Here is an 18,796-nt window from a genome sequence, read left to right on the forward strand (position 1 = left end):
GGGGACATGGTGTGTGCTGGGGGGACATGGTGTGTGCCAGGGGGGTACAGTGTGTGCCTGGGGGGACATGGTGTGTGCCAGGGGGGCACAGTGTGTGCCGGGGGCAGGGTGGCTGTCAGGGGGCACGGTGGGCGCCCGTGGGTGCTGACAGTGTGGGGGTCCCGGCAGGCGCCGGGGGCTGAGGGGCCGAGCGGGCCCCCCCTGTTCTGTGTCCTGCGTGGCCCCGACCTGCTGTGCTACGGCAGCGCCCACGAGGCCGAGGCAGGGCAGGAGCCCACCCTCACCATCGCCGTCACCAAGGTACGGGGGCACGGGGGGCACGGGGGGCACGGGGGCCAGGGGGCGGGGGGGGCACGAGGGGCTGTGGAGCGTGGGGGACACGGGGTTATGGGGGACACAGGGGGCATGGGGGGCACGGTGGGTATGGGGATTTGGGGGCTATGGAGGGTTGAGGGGGATGGGGGCTTTCAGGTCTCTGTGGGGCTCTGGGGCCTTGGGGGGCTCTGGGGGGCTCTGGGGGCTCTGGGGGCTCTGGGGCTTCAGGGGGCTCTGGGGGGCTCTGGGGGGCTCTGGGGGCTCTGGGGGGGCTCTGGGGGCTCTGTGGGCTCTGGGAGTTCTGGGGGGCTCGGGGGGCTCTGTGGGCTCTGGGGCTCTGGGGGCTGTGGGGTCCAAGCCGCTGTGCCCACCGCAGGACACGCGGGTGCGGGCGGAGCCGGGGGGACATGGGGGACTGGGGGGGCTCTGGGGGGCTCTGGGGGGGCTCTGAGGGGGCTCTGGGGGCACAGGGGCTGTGGGGTCCAAGCACTGTGCCCGCCGCAGGACACGCGGGTGCGGGTGGAGCCGGGGGGACATGGGGGACTGGGGGGGCTCTGGGGGGCTCTGGGGGGGCTCTGGGGGCTCTGGGGGGCTCTGGGGGGGCTCTGGGGGGGGCTCTGAGGGGCTCGGGGGGGGCTCTGGGGGCTCTAGGGGCACAGGGGCTGTGGGGTCCAAGCGCTGTGCCCACCGCAGGACACGCGGGTGCGGGCGGAGCCGGGGGGGCGCGGGCAGCCCCCCGTGGTGGCCGTCACCAACCGGCTGGGGGGGGAGGAGGTGACCCACGGCCTGGTGGCTGAGAGCGCGGCCGAGGCCCAGCGCTGGCTCGAGGCCTTCGAGCAGCACCTCTGTGACCTGGGTGAGTGAAGACCCCCGGGAACCCCCAACCCCCGGGAACCCCCCCAGCCGTGTGGGACACCCCATCCCTGCGTCACCCTCCATCCTGGTGGGACCCTGTCCATGTGGGACCCCCGTTATTACAGGACCCCCAAGCCCTGTGGGATCTCCCCAAGCCATGTGGGACTCCCCTGAACTGTGTGGGAACCCCCCTAGTCCTGAGGGATCCCCATCCCAGTGGGACCCTTCATCCTGGTGGGATCCCTCCATCCCTGCAGGACTCCCAACCCACTGGGAGCCTCATCATCCTGATGGGAACCCATCTTGTGGGACCTGATCCCACCACCTCCATCATCCCTTCAGGACCCCCATCATCCCAATGGGACACCTCCCTTCTCTGCAGGACCCCCCCCCAACTCTGTGGCCCCCATTCCTAGTGGGACCCCATCCCGTGGGACCCCCATCCCACTGCAGTCCCCATCCTGGGATGACTCTATCCCATGGGACCCCCATCCTGTGGGACCCCCCATCCCACTGCAGTCCCCATCCTGGGATGACTATCCCATGGGACCCCCATCCCGTGGGACCCCTCCCCAGTGCAGCCCCCCATGCCCTGCCGTGCCCCCCCGTCCCCAGGCCAGTGGAAGCAGTGCTGTGAGGAGCTGATGCGCATCGAGGAGCCCCCCCCGCGCCGCCCCCCGGCCCCGCTGCCCCCCCAGGGCTCCCTCTACCACCAGACGGGTGAGTGGGGCCGGGGGGGCCGGGGGGGTCAGGCTGGGGGGGCTCTGCTCTGTCTCCCCCTCTCTGCTCTCTGCTCGCTCCCTAACGCTGCTCTTCTCTCCTCGCTGTCCCCCCTCTGTCCCCCCTTTTCTGTGCCCCCTCTCTGCTGCTCTGCCACCCCCCGGTGCCCCCCAGCCCCGCCGGGCCCCCCCGGGCCCCCCCCGGGCGAGGGGCTCCTGCTGCAGGAGAACGTGTCGGCCGAGATCCGGGCACTGCTCAGCTCCTACTACAGCGACAGGTGACGGGGGCACGGGGGGGGCCGAGACCCCACCACACAGCACCCCTGGGACAGCCAAGGGACCCCCGGGATGTCCCCCTGCAGCACTGCAGGGAGCAGTGGGGGGGAGAACCCCCGAACCCATGGGGGCTGTGGGGCAGCGCTGGGGGGGTGGGGGGTGACTGTGGGACCCCTGAGACGCTCCCCCCACCCGCGGGGGCCATGGGGGGGAATGGGGCATTTGGGGGGACCTCTGAGCCATCCCCTCCACCGCCTGTGAGGGCCATGGGGGGGACCACCACCTCTGGGGCACGGGGGGGTCTGGGCATGATGGGGGGTTGTTTGCAGCCCCCACCCCCTGGTGCAGCAACGGGGGCTCCAGGGGGCATCTGGGGGTGCCGCTGACCCCCCTGCCCCCCCTTTGCCCCCCAGCTATTGACCCCTCGGATGACATCGCGGCCGTGACCGACATCCTGGCAGGGCACCGGGGGGGTCCCCGGGGGGGTCCCCGCCCACCGGGCCCGCCCCCCTGGCTGTCGCTGTTCGAGGGGCCCCCCCCCGCGCAGCCCCAGCCCCCCCCGGCGGGGCCGCCCCCGCACCCTGTCCCTGGACGCCCGGCTCAGCACCCTCAAGGGCCGGGGGGGCCCCCCCAGGCCCCCCCACTCCAGCTCCTCCAGCAGCGGCAGCAGCAGCCCAGGACCCCCCCAGTGCGACCCCCCCCCAGGCCCCTCCAGTCCCGGGTCTGACCCCCAGCACCTGGGGGGGCAGGGGATGGACCCCCCCATCCCCTGCAGGGGCCGATGCCACAGGGGGTCTGGGGGGACTGGGGGCTCCCAGCTCCTTTTTTGGGGAGAAACTGGAATTTCTACCCCCTCTGTGCTGGGGGGGACAGAGCTAAACTCCAAAAAGGGGGGGGAGGGATGTTGCCCCCCCCCCAGGGTGGGTGCTGGGGACCCCCCCACCGTGGGGTGGGTGCAGGGGTCCCCCCAGGGTGGGTGCTCAGGGTCTAACCCGGGGGGGGCACAAGGACCTCCCCCCAGCTCTACTTTCCCTCACCTCTAACCTGGGGGGGGGCAGCCCCCCCCGGCAGGACACCCCTTATTAATAATATGCATTAATAATTTGCATTAAAATTTATTTAACAGCTGCTGTGTGTGATTGGGGGGGGTCCCTGTGCCCGCGGGGGGGTCCGTGCCCCCCCCCATGCTGCTACCAGGAGGGGGGCCGGGGGTGCTGCCCCCTCCCCAAGCTGCTCATTGGGGTGCAAGTGGAGGGCTGGGGGCTGTGCTGGGGGTGATGTGCGGGGAGGGGGCTGTGGTGCCCCAAGAAGGGGGTGCTGGGCCCCCCGGTTACACGGCGTGGGGGGACAGGTCCTCGTCCTCCGTGAGGGGGCTGGGACCCCCCAGCAGCGGGGGGTGGGGGGTGTCACGGGCCAGCAGGAGGGCGAAGCCTGGGGGGAGAGGAGGGTGAGCTCGGGGAGCCCGGGGGGGCTCGGGGAGGTTTGGGGGGGGATTTGGGGTACCTGGTGTGCCTTTGTGCAGGACAAGACTCTCGCTGGGCTCGTCCCCCTGGAAAAATTGGGGGGGGCCCTGAGGGGTCCCACAAGCCCCAACCGTGCCCACCCCCTTCCCCAGGGGACCCCACCCCATCTCCCATCCTACCCCCCACCCTGTTCTCCCCCTCCCCAGCCCCACCCCGACCCCAGAACCAGCCCCCGGGGCCGTGTGTTCCCCCCCACTCCTCTCCAGCCAGAGCCCCCCCAGCCCCAAAACCAGCTGACCCCACTTGCAGCCCCCCTAGCCCGGCCCCCACATCACCCCCACCCCCACATTGCCCACAGCCCCCCACCACCCCCAGTCCCACGGCCCCCCACCACCCAGACCCCCCCAGCCCCCCATTGCCCCCGTCCCTTCCCAGCCCCCCCCACCCCCTTTGCCCCCCATACCTGTCCCGGGGCAGGTCCCGGCTCCCAGGGGCCCTCCCAGCCCCCCCACTCGTGCCCCCCAATTCCATTGCGCCCCAGGTCCTGGGGGTCCTGCGTCAGGCAGGGGGGGCTGGGCCTGGGTGGGGGGGGCCTCTCTGGGGGTATCGGGGACCCCCCTCGTGGGCTGGGGACCCCCTCACCCAGCGGCCCCAGAGACCCCCATGCGGGGGGGCTGGGGAGGGGGGGAGTGTCCGGAGGGGGCCCCTCCTCATCCAGGGGGGTGCCAGGGGGGCTGGGGAGGGGGGGAGTGTCTGGAGGGGGGTCCTCCTCATCCCGGGGGGGTCTGGGGGGCGACCCCAAATCAGGAGTGCTGGGGAGGAGCAAGGGCTCTACCCCATAAGTGCTGTCAGGGTACCCCGACCCAGGGGGGCCAGGGGGGGCCTCCATCCTGGGGGGGCTGAAGGGGGGCCCAGATGTGGCGGGTGGGGACCCCGACCTGGTGGTGGCAGAGCTGGGGGTCCCCAGGGTGATGGAGTGAGGGGTCCCTGTCCCCATGGGGCTGGGAGGGGTCCCAGTGGCGGCACATTGGGGGGTCCCCATCACCACAGGGCTTGAGGGGCTCCTCGGGGTGACAGAGGGAGGAGTCCCTGTCCCCGGGGGGCTCCTGGGGGTCCCGGTGGTGGCACACTGGGGGGTCCCTGTCCCCACAGGACTGGTGGCATGGGGGGACTCTGCTCGGGCCGGGCTCGGGGGGGTCTCCAGAGTGGCAGAGGGAGGGGTCCCACTCCCCGGGGGGCTGATGAGGGTCCCCAGGGTGGCACACGGCGGGGTCCCTGTCCCTACAGGACTGGTGGCACGAGGGGACCCTGCTTGGGCTGGGCTGGTGGGGGTCCCCAGGGTGGCACACGGCGGGGTCCCTGTCCCCGCGGGGCTGGGGGGCAGGGGCGGCGGGGGTCGGCCCGGGCTGGGGGGCGGTGCCCCGCGGGAGGCGCCGGGCGGGGGGGCCCGGGGGGGCTCCGGCCGGCGGAAGATGAAGGCGGATTCCGTCAGGCTGCGCTGGTACCGCAGGAACGGCCGGCGGGCACCTGGGGGGAGGGGGGTCAGCAGGGACCCCCGGCACCCCCGCAACCCCCAACCCCGCCGTGGGGGCACCTACCGGGGGGGCCGCCGGGCAGGGCGGGGCCGGACGTGGACCCGGAGCGCTCCCGCTGCCGGAAGAATTCCCGGGGGTTCTGGGTGCGCTGCGAGACGAGGATGGCGGCTTCCTGCGGGATCGGGGGGTCAGCGGGGACAGGGCACGGGGACGGGGCACGGGGACGGGGCACTGAGTGTCCCCGTGACCCGGGGGCAGGGTGGGACCCGTCCCGGCACTCACGGCCGCCGTCCCGCTGCCCCCTCTGCTCCCCCTGCGCTCCCGCTCGGCCGCCTCGTGTTCCCGCTGCTGCTGCTCCTGCGGGACACGGGGACGATGGGAACCACGGATTGCCCGGGATGGAGCCCTGGATCCCCCGAGAGCGACTCCCTGGGTCCTGCTGGGGTGGAGCCCTCACATCCCTCCGGGATAGATCCCCCCAGGATGCCCCCGAAACAGACTCCCTGTATTCCCCAGGATGGACCCGATGGATCCCGCAGGATGGACCCCCCAGATCCCCTGGGATGAACCCCCTCAGATAGCCCCAGATCGACTCCTGGAACCCCCCAGGATGGGCCCCCTGGATGCCCTCAGGATGGATGCCCCAGATCCTTCTGGGATGGACTCCCTGTCTCCTTCCAGGATGGACCCACTTGATCCCGCAGGATTGACCCCCCAGATCCCCTGAGATGGACTCCCCCGATCTTCCCGGATCCCCTGGCATGGACACCCTGGATCCTGCTGGGATGGAGGCCCTGGATCTCCCAGGACAGACCTCCCGGATTCCCCCAGGACCCCCCTTCCTGCCCCCTCCCCTCTCACCCATCGCTCCTGCTCCTTCCTCCGCTCCTCGGCGTCCAGCCGTGCCTGCTCCTGCCTGCGGGGCCGGGGGGGGGTCAGGGGGGCCGGCTGGGCCTCCGTGCTTGGGACAGGGGGACGGGACACAGGGACGGGAGGAGGGCGTGGGAACACGGGGATGGCGGATGGGACGCGGGGGTGGGACAGGGCCGGGGCCCCGCGCTGCCCCTCACCGCCGCTCCTCGATGAGCCGCTCCCGCTCCTGCAGCCGCCGCTCCCGCTCCGCGGCCCCGCGCCGCTCCTCCTCCAAGCGCTCCCGCTCCCAGCGCCGCCGCTGCTCCCGCTCCCGCCGCCGCTCCTCCTCCTTCCGCTGCTGCTCCTCCCGCTGCGCACACACCGGCATCGGCACCGGCACCGGGACACCCAGCGGCACCGGGAACCAGTGACCTCGGCACCGGCACCGGGAACCAGTGACCTCGGCACCGGCACCGGGACACCCAGCGGCACCGGAACCAGTGACCTCGGCACCGGCACCGGGACACCCAGCGGCACCGGGAACCAGTGACCTCGGCACCGGCACCGGGACACCCAGCGGCACCGGGACCAGTGACCTCGGCACCGGCACCGGGACACCCAGCGGCACCGGGAACCAGTGACCTCGGCACCGGCACCGGGACCAGTGACCTCGGCACCGGCACCGGGACACCCAGCGGCACCGGGAACCAGTGACCTCGGCACCGGCACCGGGACACCCAGCGGCACCGGGACCAGTGACCTCGGCACCGGCACCGGGACACCCAGCGGCACCGGAACCAGTGACCTCGGCACCTTGACCGGGCCCCCACTGCCGTGGGCACCGGCACAGGGAACTGGCACTGGGAGTGGGACCCCCCAGCCTCGGCACCAGGACCGGGACACCCCCAACCTCGGCATTGGGACTGGGAAACCCCCCACTCTGCACTAGGACCCCCCCGACATCCCCACCAGGACCCCACAGCCTCAGCACTGGGACCGGGACCCCACTGCACTCCACGCCGGGACTGGGACCCCACCGGGCCCGGCACTGGGACCCCCGGGCTCAGCCCCGTGGCCTGAGGCAACAGCCGTGACTCCATCTCCGGGGCACCGTGGGGACCCCCCAGCCCCTCCCCAGCCCTCCGCGGCCCCCACCTCGGCCTGTTCCCAGAAGGAATGGCGCTGGGTGCGCTGGATCTCCAGCGCCGGGTTGGTCTTGCGGTAGTTGGTTCCCTGGGGAGCACGGGGGGGTCAGGGTGGGACCCCCGGCACCCCTCAACACCCCCCGGCACCCCCTGCCCGGGGACCCCCGGGAAGGGTGAGCGAGCACCCATCGCCCACCGGTGCCCTCCCCATCTCTCCCCCCAGACCCCCACTCACCACCAGCTCCGGGATATCCGGGAGGGTTCCCCTCCTGGGGGCGCGGGGGCCGGGGGGCTCCAGCTGTGCCAGCGCCCGGCGCAGCCCCTCCACCGTCACGTCCTCGGCACGGCGGGCGCTGACCAGGGCCGTGGCCTCCTGCCACCGGGACGGGACTGCGTCACCCCCCCGGCACCCACAGCCCCCCCTGCACCCCCGCACCCCGCAGGGATCCGGGGAATCCCGGCGCCATTCCCTGGGATGTGTCGGATGTGAGGCTGGATCCAGATGTGAGGCCGGACCCAGATGTGGGACCGGATCCAGATCCCAGACCCAGGCGGATCTCCGGAAGCCGGGCTGAGAGGATGGGGAGGGCAGGACCCCCCCGTCAGGGCGGAATGGGGGGGGCAGGGATCCCAACCACAGCTCCGGCGCCGCGGCCAAGACTGGGAGCACTGGGAACGCGGCGGCTGAGTCAGCAGCGCCAGGAATGCGCCCGGGCACAGGCAAAGGTCGGGCCGGCGGGATGGAGGGGTTAGGGGGGAAGGAATGGGGACACGGGGGGAGTGGAGACCCCCACAGCCCTCCCGAGGCCCCCCAGGGGCTCCGCGCCCCCCACTCACCCTGAAGAAGCTCCGGATGGCCGGCAGGTGCCCGGCACACTCCGCCCGCTGCGACTCCGGCACCTTCTCCCCGACCTGGCACCGCACCCACCGCTCAGCACGGGGGGTCCCATCCAGGGGTCCCCCCAGGCCTCCCCCCCCACTCACCCAGCTGATGAGGACGATCCGGGGGGTGCCAGCGCCGGGATCGGGGACCCGGCACAGCCCGTACATGACGCTGCCCGCGGAGAATTTTCCAGCGAGCTCATCCGGCCCCCCGGCTGCAAGGAGGGGGCGTCAGGGGGGACATGGGGACATGAGGGACCCCCAGTATCTCCCCAGAAGCATCGCTCCCGGTACCTCCGGAATCCAGGAGCTTGAGGTCGTGGTGCTTCTCATAGCCGAAGACGGCCCTGGGGGGGGAGGTCAAGGTGGGAGGGTCAGGGTGGGGGTCCCACAAGGGGGACCTGCCAGGTTGGGGCACCCCTCGTGTTCCCCCATGCCACCAGCCCAGGATGAATTCATGGAAGTGCCGCCGGCAGCATCCGCCCCCGGGACAATGGGAATGTGGGAAGCGCCGGAGCGGCACGGCCCCCTCAAAGCCCCCCCGCCCTCGGCGGTCCGGGACCCCCCGCCCGGCGCTGGGGGGGCTCCGAGGGCCCCATCCCGGAGGGACCCTCCTCCCCCGGCACTCCCAGGGCTCTGCCCGCCTTTGTCTCCTCGTGGCTCCGGTTCCGGGCGCACGCGGGACACGGCTCGGCACGGCCCCGGGAGCACGCGTGGAGCGCGGCACGGCACGTCACGCGTGTCACGGCATGTCGCGACAGGCTGTGGCGTCACATGGCGGGACAGGGCCCGGCACGCGGGCGGGCGGGCGCCGGGAGGAGCCGGCGCTGGAGCGGGTCCAGCCGCGCTGCCGGGGCAGGGGGCAGTGCCCGGCCGGCCGGGGGCCACGGTGACGGGCGGCCCCGTGTCGCCGGGGGGGCTGCGGGGCCGGCGCAGTCCCGGGGCCGTGACCCCCGGCCCCAGGATGGGGGCTCTGGGGGACACCGGCTCCAGCCCCTCAGCACCGGCACCGGTGCGGGGCCGTCCCGGGACCACCGTCCCGGGACCCGCTTCTCCCCCGTGCAGCCGGGCGGGGCCCCCCCTCCGGCACCCCGGGGTGCCCCTCCGGCCCCGCAGCCCCCCCGTGCCCGCCCTGCCCCTCCCCGGGTGGCGGCGCCGCTCCCAGCCCGGCGGCACCGGGAGGGACCGGGCAGGACGGGACGGGACGGGACCAGGCGGGTCTCCCGGTTCCCAGCACGGCGCCGGGCGGGGCTCAGGCCCAGGACCCCCCCTTCGGGCCTGCATCCCCCGGCCGGGACCCCGGCACGCGCTGGACCCCCGTCCCGGTGCCGGTAGCGGTGCCTCTCGGACCGCCCCCCTGCCGCGTGCTCCTGCCCGTTCCTGCTCCCGGGTCCCGGTCCCGGTGCCCGTTCCCTGCTCCCGGACCCAGTCCCCTCTTCCGTCCCCATTCCCGGTGCCGATTCCCCATTCCCGTCCCCGTTCCCGGTCCCCAGTCCCGGTCCCAGTCCCCAGTCCCGGTCCTCCCCGCCCCCAGTCTCACCAGTCGGTCCCAGCCCGGGGGTTCCCCACGTCCTCCCGCGCCGCCAGCAGCGCCAGCCGGTACCGCTCCAGCCCCGGCCCCGCCATCCCGAGCCCGGGGCCGATCCCGAACCCGGGGCCGGCTGCACCGCCGCCCTGCGCCCGCCCCTCCCTCCCCCGCCGCCCCCCCGGCACCTTCCGCCGCCCACGGGCGGCACCGGGCGGGGCGGGGGCGGGAGCGGCCGGGAGGCACCGGGACGGGACGGGACAGGCGGCGCTGGGAGCGCTGGGAGCGCTGGGACGCGGGTGCTGGGACAGGGCCCCGCACTGGGATGAGCTCCAGCACCGGGACAGAGTCCCGTACGGGGATGGTGGCCCTGTATTGGAATTATGGCCCTGCAGTGGGATGTGGGTCCTGCACTGGGATGGGGGTCCCATACTGGGATGAGGGTGCTCTGGGACACGGGTGCAGGTCCCAGGATCCCTCACAGGGAGGTGGGTGCTGTGCCCGGGTCAGCTTTGGAATGTGGGTGCGGTGCCAGGGTCCCACACCGGGATGAGGGTCCCAGACTGGGACGTGGGTGTAGGTCCCAAGGGTCCCATACTGGGATAAGGGTGCTGTGCCAGGATCCTATGCTGGGATGACGGTTCCACACTGGAATGTGGGTGCTGGGCCAGGGTTCTGGACTGGGATGTGGGTGCTGTGCACCGTCCCAGACTGGGATGTTGGCCCAGGTCCCAGAGCCCTACACTGGGACGAGGGTGCTGTGCCAGGATCCAGCACTGGGCCAAGGGGAGGGGTCCCCATCCTCATCCTGCCCCACTTACCCCCTGTCTCTTCCCCCTGTCCCCGAAGCCTCTCCTGCAGTTCCTTTATTGTGCCAGAAAAGAGGATTTTGGGGTGCTGGGGGTGCCCCCGGCCACCCCCCCGACCATGAATATGGCCCTGGGGACACCCCAGCCCAGCGTCTGGCCCGCCCCGTCCCCCCTCCCTGTCCCGGAGCCTCTCCTGCCATTCCCTTATTTGGGCACCGCGACTGGAAAATCCCAAACCCCCAGGGAGGGAAAAAATGCCGGGAAATGGGATCTTGGCCCCAGGGATGCCCCCAGCCCAGTGCCTGGCCCACCCTGTCGCCCCCCGTCCTAGTGCCCTAACTGGTGTGGCTGGTGTTACTGGTATGACTGGTGTTGCTGGCATTACTGGTGTTACTGGCATTACTGGTGGTACTGGTGGTACTGGTGCTGCTGCTGCTCTCACTGGTGTTACTGGTGGTACTGGTGCTGCTGCTCTCACTGGTGTCACTGGTGTCACTGGTGTCACTGGTGTAACTGGTGTTACTTGTCACTGGTGTCACTGATGTTACTGGTGTCACTGGTGCCACTGGTGTCACTGGTGCAAGTGGTGTTATTCGTCACTGGTGTCACTGGTGTAACTGGTGTCGCTGGTGCAACGGTTGCCACTGGTGTCGCCGTTGTCGCTGGTGTCACTGGTGTCACTGGTGTCGTTGGTGTCACTGGTGTCACTGTTGTCACTGGTGTCGCTGGTGTCGCTGTTGTCACTGGTGTTACTGATGTCACTGGTATCACTGGTGTCACTGGTGTCGCTGGTGTCACTGTTGTCACTGTTGTCACTGGTCCCACTGGTGTCACTGGTGTCACTGGTATCACTGGTATCGTTGGTGTCGTTGGTGTCGCCGTTGTCACTGGTGCCACTGGTGCCATCGCTGTTGTCACTGGTGTAACTGGTGTCACTGGTGTCACTGGTATCACTGGTGTCACTGGTGTCACTGGTGTCACTGGTGTTACTGGTGTCACTGTTGTCACTGGTGTTACTGGTGTTACTGGTGTCGCTGTTGTCACTGGTGTCACTGGTGTCACTGCTGTCGCTGTTGTCACTGGTGCCACTGGTGCCATCGCTGTTGTCGCTGGTGTCACTGGTATCACTGTTGTCACTGGTGTCACTGTTGTCACTGGTATCACTAGTGTCACTGGTGTCACTGGTGTCACTGGTGTCGGTGTTGTCACTGGTGTCGCTGTTGTCACTGGTGTCACTGGTGTTACTGTTGTCACTGGTGTCGCTGGTGTCACTGGTGTCACTGGTGTCACTGTTGTCACTGGTGTCACTGGTGTCGGTGTTGTCACTGGTATCACTGGTGTCACTGGTGTCACTGTTGTCACTGGTGTCACTGGTGTCACTGGTGTCACTGGTGTCGGTGTTGTCACTGGTGTCACTGGTGTCACTGGTGCCACTGGTGTCACTAGTGCCATCGCTGTCGCCGTTGTCGCCGGTCCCTGTCCCCCCGTTCTCCCCCCGCGATCCCTCCGGTGGGCGTGGCATACTGAGGGGCGTGTCCCTGAGCACGCCCATTTGTGGGCGTGGCCGGGGCGGGTGGGCGTGGCCGGGGCGGTGCAGTCACGTGGCGCGCGGCGCCCCCTGGCGGCGCTCCTTTGTCCGCGCGCGGGGCGGGGCCGCGGGGGGCGTGGCAGCGCGGGCGGGGCCGCGCGGGATTGGCGGGGCGGGGCGGGGGCGGGGCGGGGCGTGCCGCGGCCACGCGCGCTGATTGGGCGAGCGGCGGGGAGGGGCGGGGCGGGAGGGGCGGGGGTCGGTAACGGGCCGGGCCCGGGTCGGGGCCGCGCGGGGGGCGCCGAGCGGGGACCCCCGCGCCCCCATGGACCCCGACGTGGACTACGAGCGCCCCAACGTCGAGACCATCAAGTGCGTCGTGGTGGGCGACAACGCGGTGGGCAAGACGCGGCTGATCTGCGCCCGCGCCTGCAACGCCACGCTGAGCCAGTACCGGCTGCTGGCCACGCACGTGCCCACCGTGTGGGCCATCGACCAGTACCGCGTCTGCCAGGAGGTGAGGGCGGGGGGCACCGCCGGGCAGCGCCGGGCAGCGCCGGGCAGCGCCGGGCATCGGGAGGGCGACAGCGGGAGGGGGGTTACCGGGGTACGCCGGGCACGGGGGGCACCAGGGCGGGGGAGGCACCAGGGGCCACCGGGCACCGGGAGGGACACCGGGGGGGGAACCGGGAGGGGACCCCGGGGGTATAGCGGGGTGGTACTGGGAGTACCGGGCGGGGCGGTCGGTGATGGTGCCGGTCCCGGTGCCGGTCCCGGTGCCGGCAGGTGCTGGAGCGCTCCCGCGATGTGGTGGACGAGGTCAGCGTCTCCCTGCGCCTCTGGGACACCTTCGGGGACCATCATAAGGATCGGCGCTTCGCCTACGGCAGGTGGGACCCCGACCCGCCACCGGCACCCCGAGCCCCCCCAGCGGCACCCCGACCCCCCCAGCCCTGCCCACCCAGCGCACACAGAGCCAAAGGAGCCCCTTGGGCTCCTGCCAGCGCCCAGAGAGCAGCTCCGGCACCCCAAACCCTCCGAGGGGCGGCGGGACTGCCTCGCCCCCGGCCGGGGATGGCTTTGGGGGTACCCTGACCCCAACACTGCGTCCCCCGAGCCCCTGCCCCGAGTAGAGATCCCGGGTGCTCGCGGCCCCCCCGGCGCTGTGGGTGGGGGGCGTCTCTGAGGGGCTGTTGGAGTGCGGAACCCTTCCCTGGGGGCGCCGGCCTGGCCGCAGGAGGGCCCCCCCGGCCCCCCCCGGTTCCTCGGCTGTAAACAGCCGTCCCCGTGGCCGCCGGCACGTCCGGGCTCTTATCGCCGCCGCCCCGCGCCAGCCCCGCGGCACCGCTAATCAACCCGCGGCACGGCGGGGCCCGGGGCCGGGGGGGTCGGGGGGGCCGGTGGCGGCTATCTTGGTCCGGGACACGGGCCCGGCTCCAGCGGCACCTCCCGGTCACGTCCCGGCCGAGCACGGACTAAAAACAACCCGGGCCTGGGGCCACGCGGCTGCTGCGGGGACCTGGGGGTGCTGGCACTCTCCCCGTGTCCCCTGGCACCTGCCCGCTGTCCCCTGGCACCCCCGTGTCCCCTGGCACCCCCGTGTCCCCTGGCACCCCCGTGTCCCCTGGCAATCCCTCGTGTCCCCTGGCAATCCCCCATGCGCCCTGGCACCTTGCACCCCCCGAGCCGGGGCCAGGAGGGCGGTGACAGCCCCACCGTGGGCGCAGGGACAGGGCTGGGGGTGGCGGGCAGGGTCTGTCCCTGGGGCTGGGGGCTGGTACCCACCCGGCCAGCCCCTGTGGGACCCCCCCGTGCATGCTCGGGGGCCAGGCCCCCCCGGTGCTGACCCAAGCCAGGGCAGCCCAAGCCCAGGGCTTGGCTGATGGGGTGACCCAGAGCCAGGTCCCATCGGGTCCCTCCTTGGCCTCACTGCCCCTGCCATGGGGCCCTGGGGGCTGTGGGGCTTCCATGGTTGTGGGGCCTCTGGGCTCTGTGGGGCTCCCAGGGTTTCCTGGGACCCCCTGGGGACCATGGGACTCCCCTGGCCATGGGACTCTTGGGGGTCTGTGGGACTCTTGGGGGTCTGTGGGTGCCCTCGGGGTCTGTGGGGTTTCTGAGGGTCTATGGGGCCACCATAATCAAGGGGCTCTCAGTGGGTCATGGGACTCCTGAAGGCTGGGGGCAGTGTGCCAGGATGGTGCCCCCCGAGCAGGGGGTGTTTGGAGCCGCAGGGTGACAGTGTCTGTGGCCGTGGGGTGACGCTGGGGTGGCACCGGGGCAGCGCTGCCCTCCCGTCCTGCTCGTGCCCCCAGGTCGGACGTGGTCGTGCTCTGCTTCTCGCTGGCAAACCCCAACTCGCTGCGGCACGTGAAGACCATGTGGTACCCCGAGATCAAGCACTTCTGCCCCCGCACGCCCATCGTGCTGGTGGGCTGCCAGCTGGACCTGCGCTACGCCGACCTGGACGCCGTCAACCGCGCGCGCCGGCCGCTGGCCAAGTGAGCCCCCGGGCCACCCACCTGGGACCGCCCCAGCCCCACGGGGACGGGGACCCCCCAGTGTACCGTCCCGGGGACCCCAGCCGGCCCCATGGGAATGGGGACCCCTCCCTCTGCTGCCCAGGGGACCCCCCGTTTTGCCACTACCAGGTCAGGGGGTGTCCCTGCCCGTGCCTGTGTCCCCCCGACTCCCCTGGGTGGGGGCCCCTGACAGCACCTGTGGGGTAGAGCCCCCGCCCGCCCCAGCACTCCTGGGTTGGGGCGTCCCCCCGGAGCCCCCAGCACCCCCTGGGGAGCCGCTCCTCAGCCCCCCCAGCCCCTGCCCTGTCCGTGCCCCCACAGGCCCATCAAGCCCTCGGACATCCTGCCGCCGGAGCGGGGGCACGAGGTGGCGCAGGAGCTGGGGGTGCCGTACTACGAGACCAGCGTGGTGGCGCAGTTCGGGGTGAAGGACGTGTTCGACAACGCCATCCGCGCCGCGCTCGTGTCCCGCCGCCACCTGCAGTTCTGGAAGTCCCACCTGCGCAAGATGCAGCGCCCGCTGCTGCAGGCGCCCTTCCTGCCCCCCAAGCCCCCCCCGCCCCTCATCCAGGTGCCCGACGCGCCCCCCGGGCTGGGGGGGGGCCCGGCCGCGCTGTTCCAGGCCCCGCTCTGCGCCGACGTCGTGTTCCAGCTGCAGGGCGGGCACCGCGTCTTCGCCCACCGCGTGTTCCTGGCCACCGCCTGCTCCCGCTTCTACGACCTGTTCACGCTCGAGGGGACCCCCGGCGAGGGGGACGGGGGCACCCGCGACCTGTCGGGGTGGGGCCGCGGGTTCCTGAGCCTGCGCTGGGAGGAGGTGCCGGAGCCGGCGGCGGGGCGGGCGCGGCGCATGGCGGTGGTGGCCATGGACCGGGCCGTGCGGCCGGAGCCGCTGCGCGCCGTGCTCGAGTACCTGTACACCGGGCGGCTGGAGCGGCCCCACGCCGACCTGCGCCAGGTGGGCGCCGTGGCCGAGCTGCTCGAGGTGTTCGACCTGCGCATGATGGTGGCCAACGAGCTCAACCAGGAGAGCTTCATGAACCAGGAGATCACCAAGGCCTTCCACGTGCGCCGCGCCAACCGCGTCAAGGAGTGCCTGGCCAAGGGCGTCTTCGCGGGTACGGGGGCCCCGGGGGGGCTGTGAGGACAGGGGGGTCACCCAGCTCCGTCCCCTCCGGCCGGTGTCCCCCTCCTGTGATGTCGGCTTGGACACAGGGCTCCAGTCACCCTGATCCCCTCCCACCACTGAGGCCTTTGGGGTCTGGGGTCCCGCAGCCCTTGTCACAGTCAGTCATGGGGGGGGCTGCCAGGGGTCCGGTGCTGACAGTTCTGGGCAGGGGTGACCAAGAGGTGATTGTCCCATAGTGGGGGGCTCTGGTGGCCAAGGGGGGCCTCTCCCTGGGCTGGGGTGGGCAAGGGGTGTCTGAAGGGTGGTTGTCCCTGGTCTGTGATGTCTGAGGGGTGTCTGTCCCCCCTGAGCTGTCCCCTGTCCCCCCTGAGCTGTGCCCTGTCCCCAGACGTGGTGTTCCGTGTGGATGACGGGCTGGTGCCGGCGCACAAGCCGCTGCTCATCGCTGGCTGTGACTGGATGAGGGCCATGTTCCGGGGGGGCTTCCGCGAGAGCTACGCCCAAGAGGTGGGGGCTGGGGGGCTGGGGGGACCCACTGGCTCTGCCATGGGGCTGCTGGAAGGGTGGGCATCTTTGGGTGGGGTCTGGGGGCTGCTCGGACCCCCCTCTGAGCCCTGACACAGCTGGGTCCTGCTTCCCTTCTGCTGGGGAGAAAGTGGGGGGCTCTGCTGGGTCAGGGAGTTCTGTGCTGGGCCTGGGGGGATTATTCCAGGGCTGGGGGGCTCTGCTGGATCGAGGGGCGCTGTGCCAGGGCTGGGGGGGCTATGTTGGGGCTGGGGGAGCTGTTCTGGGTGAGGGGGATGGTATCAGGGCTGGGGGCCTGTGCCAGACAGGGGACTCTGCAGGGGTTGTGGGATGGTTGTGCTGGGTCGGGGGGGCTGTGCTGGGTCAGGAGGGGCTGTGCCAGAGTTGTGGAGGGCTGTGCCGGGGCTGAGGGGGCTGTGCCAGGTCAGGCACTGCCAGGAGGGTCCCTCCTTGCCCCGGCCCCCCCGGGGGTGGCTCCAGCGCCGCCAAACCCGTCCCTGGTGCCGCAGGTATCCCTGCCCGGCACCAACTGCGCCTGCCTCCGCGCCGTGCTCGACTTCCTTTACACGGGGGTCTTCACCCCCACGCCCGACCTGGACGCCATGGAGCTGCTCATCCTCACGGACCGGCTGTGCCTGCCGCGGCTGCAGGCGCTCACCGGTGAGACCCCCCCCCCCCCCGTGTCCCCTGACGTCACCCGCCAATACACTGCCGGTGCCGCGGGGTCGGATCGATCTCCCTGTGTGTCATTCCCCGCCCTTGCGCAATCCCGGGGGGGCCTGGCTCACCCCGGGGGGCACATCCCCGGTGAGTGACCCCCCCTGCCCCGCTGCCCCCAGAGCAATACGCCGTGGACGAGCTGCTCCGAGCCTTCATGCAGCGCGTGGAGATCGACGAGCAGGTCATCATCTACCTGGAGATGACGCAGGTACGGGGGGCTGGGGGGCACGGAGGACCCCCGGGGGGGGCACAGGGACCCCCGGGGGGTGCGGGCAGTGGGGTGACCCCCCCGTGCCCCCCCCAGTTCCACAACGCCCACCAGCTGGCCGCGTGGTGCCTGCACTACATCTGCACCAACTACAACCGCGTGTGCCGCCGCTTCCCCCGCGAGATGAAGTTCATGTCCCCAGGTACGGGGGGCCGGGGGGCGCGGGGGGGCTCGGGGGGCGTCCCTGCCGTGCCCTAAGCCCCGGGCTGCCCCCGCAGAGAACCAGGCGCACTTCGAGCGGCACCGCTGGCCCCCGGTGTGGTACCTGAAGGAGGAGGATCTGTACCTGCGCTCCAAGAAGGAGCGGGAGCGCGAGGAGCAGCTCCAGCGCAAGCAGCACCCCCGCAGCAAGTGGTGCTTCTGGCGGCCCTCGCCCCCCGTGTCCTGAGCTGGGGACGAGGGGCTGGGACCCCCGCGTGGGGCTGGGGGTCTTGGCTGGACTGGGAGCCCCTGTGTGGGGCTGGGGGGCTCGGCCGGGCTGGGGGTCCCCGTGTTGGGCTGAGGGGCTCGAGGCTGGGACCCCCACATGGAGCTGGGGGGCTTGGATGGGCTGGGGGTCCCTGTGCTGAGCTGAGGGGCTTGAGGTTGGGACCCTCACACTGGGCAGGGGAGCTCAGCTGGGCTGGGGGTCCCTGTTCTAAGTGAGGGGCTTGGGGCTGGGGCTCCCACGCTGGGCTGGGGGGCTTGGCTGGGCTGGGGCTCCCACGCTGGGCTGGGGGTCCCTGTGCTGGGCTGGGGCTCCCACGCTGGGCTGGGGGTCCCTGTGCTGGGCTGGGGCTCCCACGCTGGGCTGGGGCTCCCACGCTGGGCTGGGGCTCCCACGCTGGGCTGTGCGGCTCAGGTTCGGGACCCCCACGCTGGAATGGGGGGCTCAGCCCCAGGGACTCCACACAGAACTGAAGGGCTGGGCCCTATGACCCCCACCCTGGGCTGGGGGGCTCGGCCTTGGGATCCTCATGCTGGGCTGTGGGGCTTGGCCAGGCTGGGGGTCCCCACCCTGGGCTGGGGGGCTCGGCCAGCCTGCTCCGAGGGCCTGTTTACCTGCCCCACCCCTGGCTGTTTACAGGCTCTGCTGGGGCACAGCCCCCTGCCCACCGTGCCTTCCCCCCGGGGGGGCCACGCCGAGCCCCCCGGCAGGGCCCCCCGCCCCGGCCAACGCTGGTGCTACCTCTGACCGAGCAGTATTGGGGCTGGGGGCGTGCAGGGAGCGGGGGCACTGCCGCCCCCCCCGTCTTTCTTGAGGGCTTCTCCCCCTGCAGGGCTCTCTGGTGCTGTATTTTCTCCCCCCCGGGGGTGGGGGGGCCAAGCTGTGAGCAGGGTGGGGTGGGGGGTGGGCGTGGGGGGGTCCCTGGGTGCTTGTGTGGCTGCGAGAGCCCCCGGCTCATCTCTGTGCCTTGGACGGGCCCCCGGGCTCTGGGCCCAGGGCGACACTGTCCCTGTCCCTGGGCTGTGTCCCCCTGGAGTGGGGGTGGCACCGTCCAACCCCTCCAGGCTGAACTGCACAACCATTTTTACACTTTTTTACCCCAGGAGCACAGCGGCCCCCAGGCCTTCCAGGGCCCCCCCGGCCTGGAGTGGGCCCCCCCGGCCTGGAGTGGGCCCCCCCGGCCTGGAGTGGCCCCCCCGCCTCAGCAGCAGCTGTTTTAACCTTTAATAAAGCTTTTTGTAACAGACTCTGAGTGCCCCCCATCCCGCTCTGCCCCCCAAACCCCTTCCCATAGGAAGGAGCAA

At 71.8% G+C, this 18,796-nt stretch overlaps 3 protein-coding genes and 1 long non-coding RNA gene across 4 annotated transcripts; 2 read left to right on the plus strand and 2 right to left on the minus strand.

Moving 5' to 3' along the window:
- The first annotated feature begins 6 nt into the window (after window positions 1–6).
- RTKN (rhotekin) lies at window positions 7–3,290 on the plus strand. Its single transcript, XM_051774825.1, is given in 5 exon segments — window positions 7–300; window positions 1,009–1,171; window positions 1,786–1,890; window positions 2,579–2,720; window positions 2,722–3,290. Coding segments are annotated over 5 exon segments (1,191 nt in total). The 3' UTR covers window positions 3,209–3,290.
- Window positions 3,291–3,304: 14 nt separating this feature from the next.
- LOC127464502 (drebrin-like) lies at window positions 3,305–9,745 on the minus strand. Its single transcript, XM_051774824.1, has 13 exons — window positions 9,583–9,745; window positions 8,337–8,389; window positions 8,145–8,257; window positions 7,998–8,072; window positions 7,396–7,533; window positions 7,171–7,248; window positions 6,234–6,385; window positions 6,025–6,079; window positions 5,446–5,520; window positions 5,227–5,335; window positions 4,092–5,155; window positions 3,669–3,714; window positions 3,305–3,596 (listed from the first exon to the last, which is right to left on the minus strand). Exons 1-13 carry the CDS (start codon window positions 9,666–9,668, stop codon window positions 3,496–3,498), a joined length of 2,145 nt encoding a protein of 714 aa, XP_051630784.1. The 5' UTR covers window positions 9,669–9,745; the 3' UTR covers window positions 3,305–3,495.
- On the minus strand, window positions 6,635–7,164 carry LOC127464503 (uncharacterized). Its single transcript, XR_007901412.1, has 3 exons — window positions 6,821–7,164; window positions 6,724–6,775; window positions 6,635–6,684 (listed from the first exon to the last, which is right to left on the minus strand). It is a non-coding gene; the product is annotated as an uncharacterized LOC127464503 (long non-coding RNA).
- Window positions 9,746–12,156: 2,411 nt separating the features above from the next.
- On the plus strand, window positions 12,157–18,738 carry LOC127464510 (rho-related BTB domain-containing protein 2-like). Its single transcript, XM_051774838.1, has 9 exons — window positions 12,157–12,421; window positions 12,691–12,794; window positions 14,217–14,402; window positions 14,745–15,541; window positions 15,941–16,059; window positions 16,587–16,737; window positions 16,917–17,005; window positions 17,102–17,207; window positions 17,284–18,738. Exons 1-9 carry the CDS (start codon window positions 12,230–12,232, stop codon window positions 17,451–17,453), a joined length of 1,914 nt encoding a protein of 637 aa, XP_051630798.1. The 5' UTR covers window positions 12,157–12,229; the 3' UTR covers window positions 17,454–18,738.
- Window positions 18,739–18,796: the final 58 nt, after the last annotated feature.

Source organism: Manacus candei, unplaced genomic scaffold (assembly GCF_025592945.1).
Source record: "Manacus candei isolate 608988 ecotype Guabito, Panama unplaced genomic scaffold, ASM2559294v1 h1tg000230l, whole genome shotgun sequence".
Lineage (NCBI taxonomy): Eukaryota > Metazoa > Chordata > Aves > Passeriformes > Pipridae > Manacus > Manacus candei.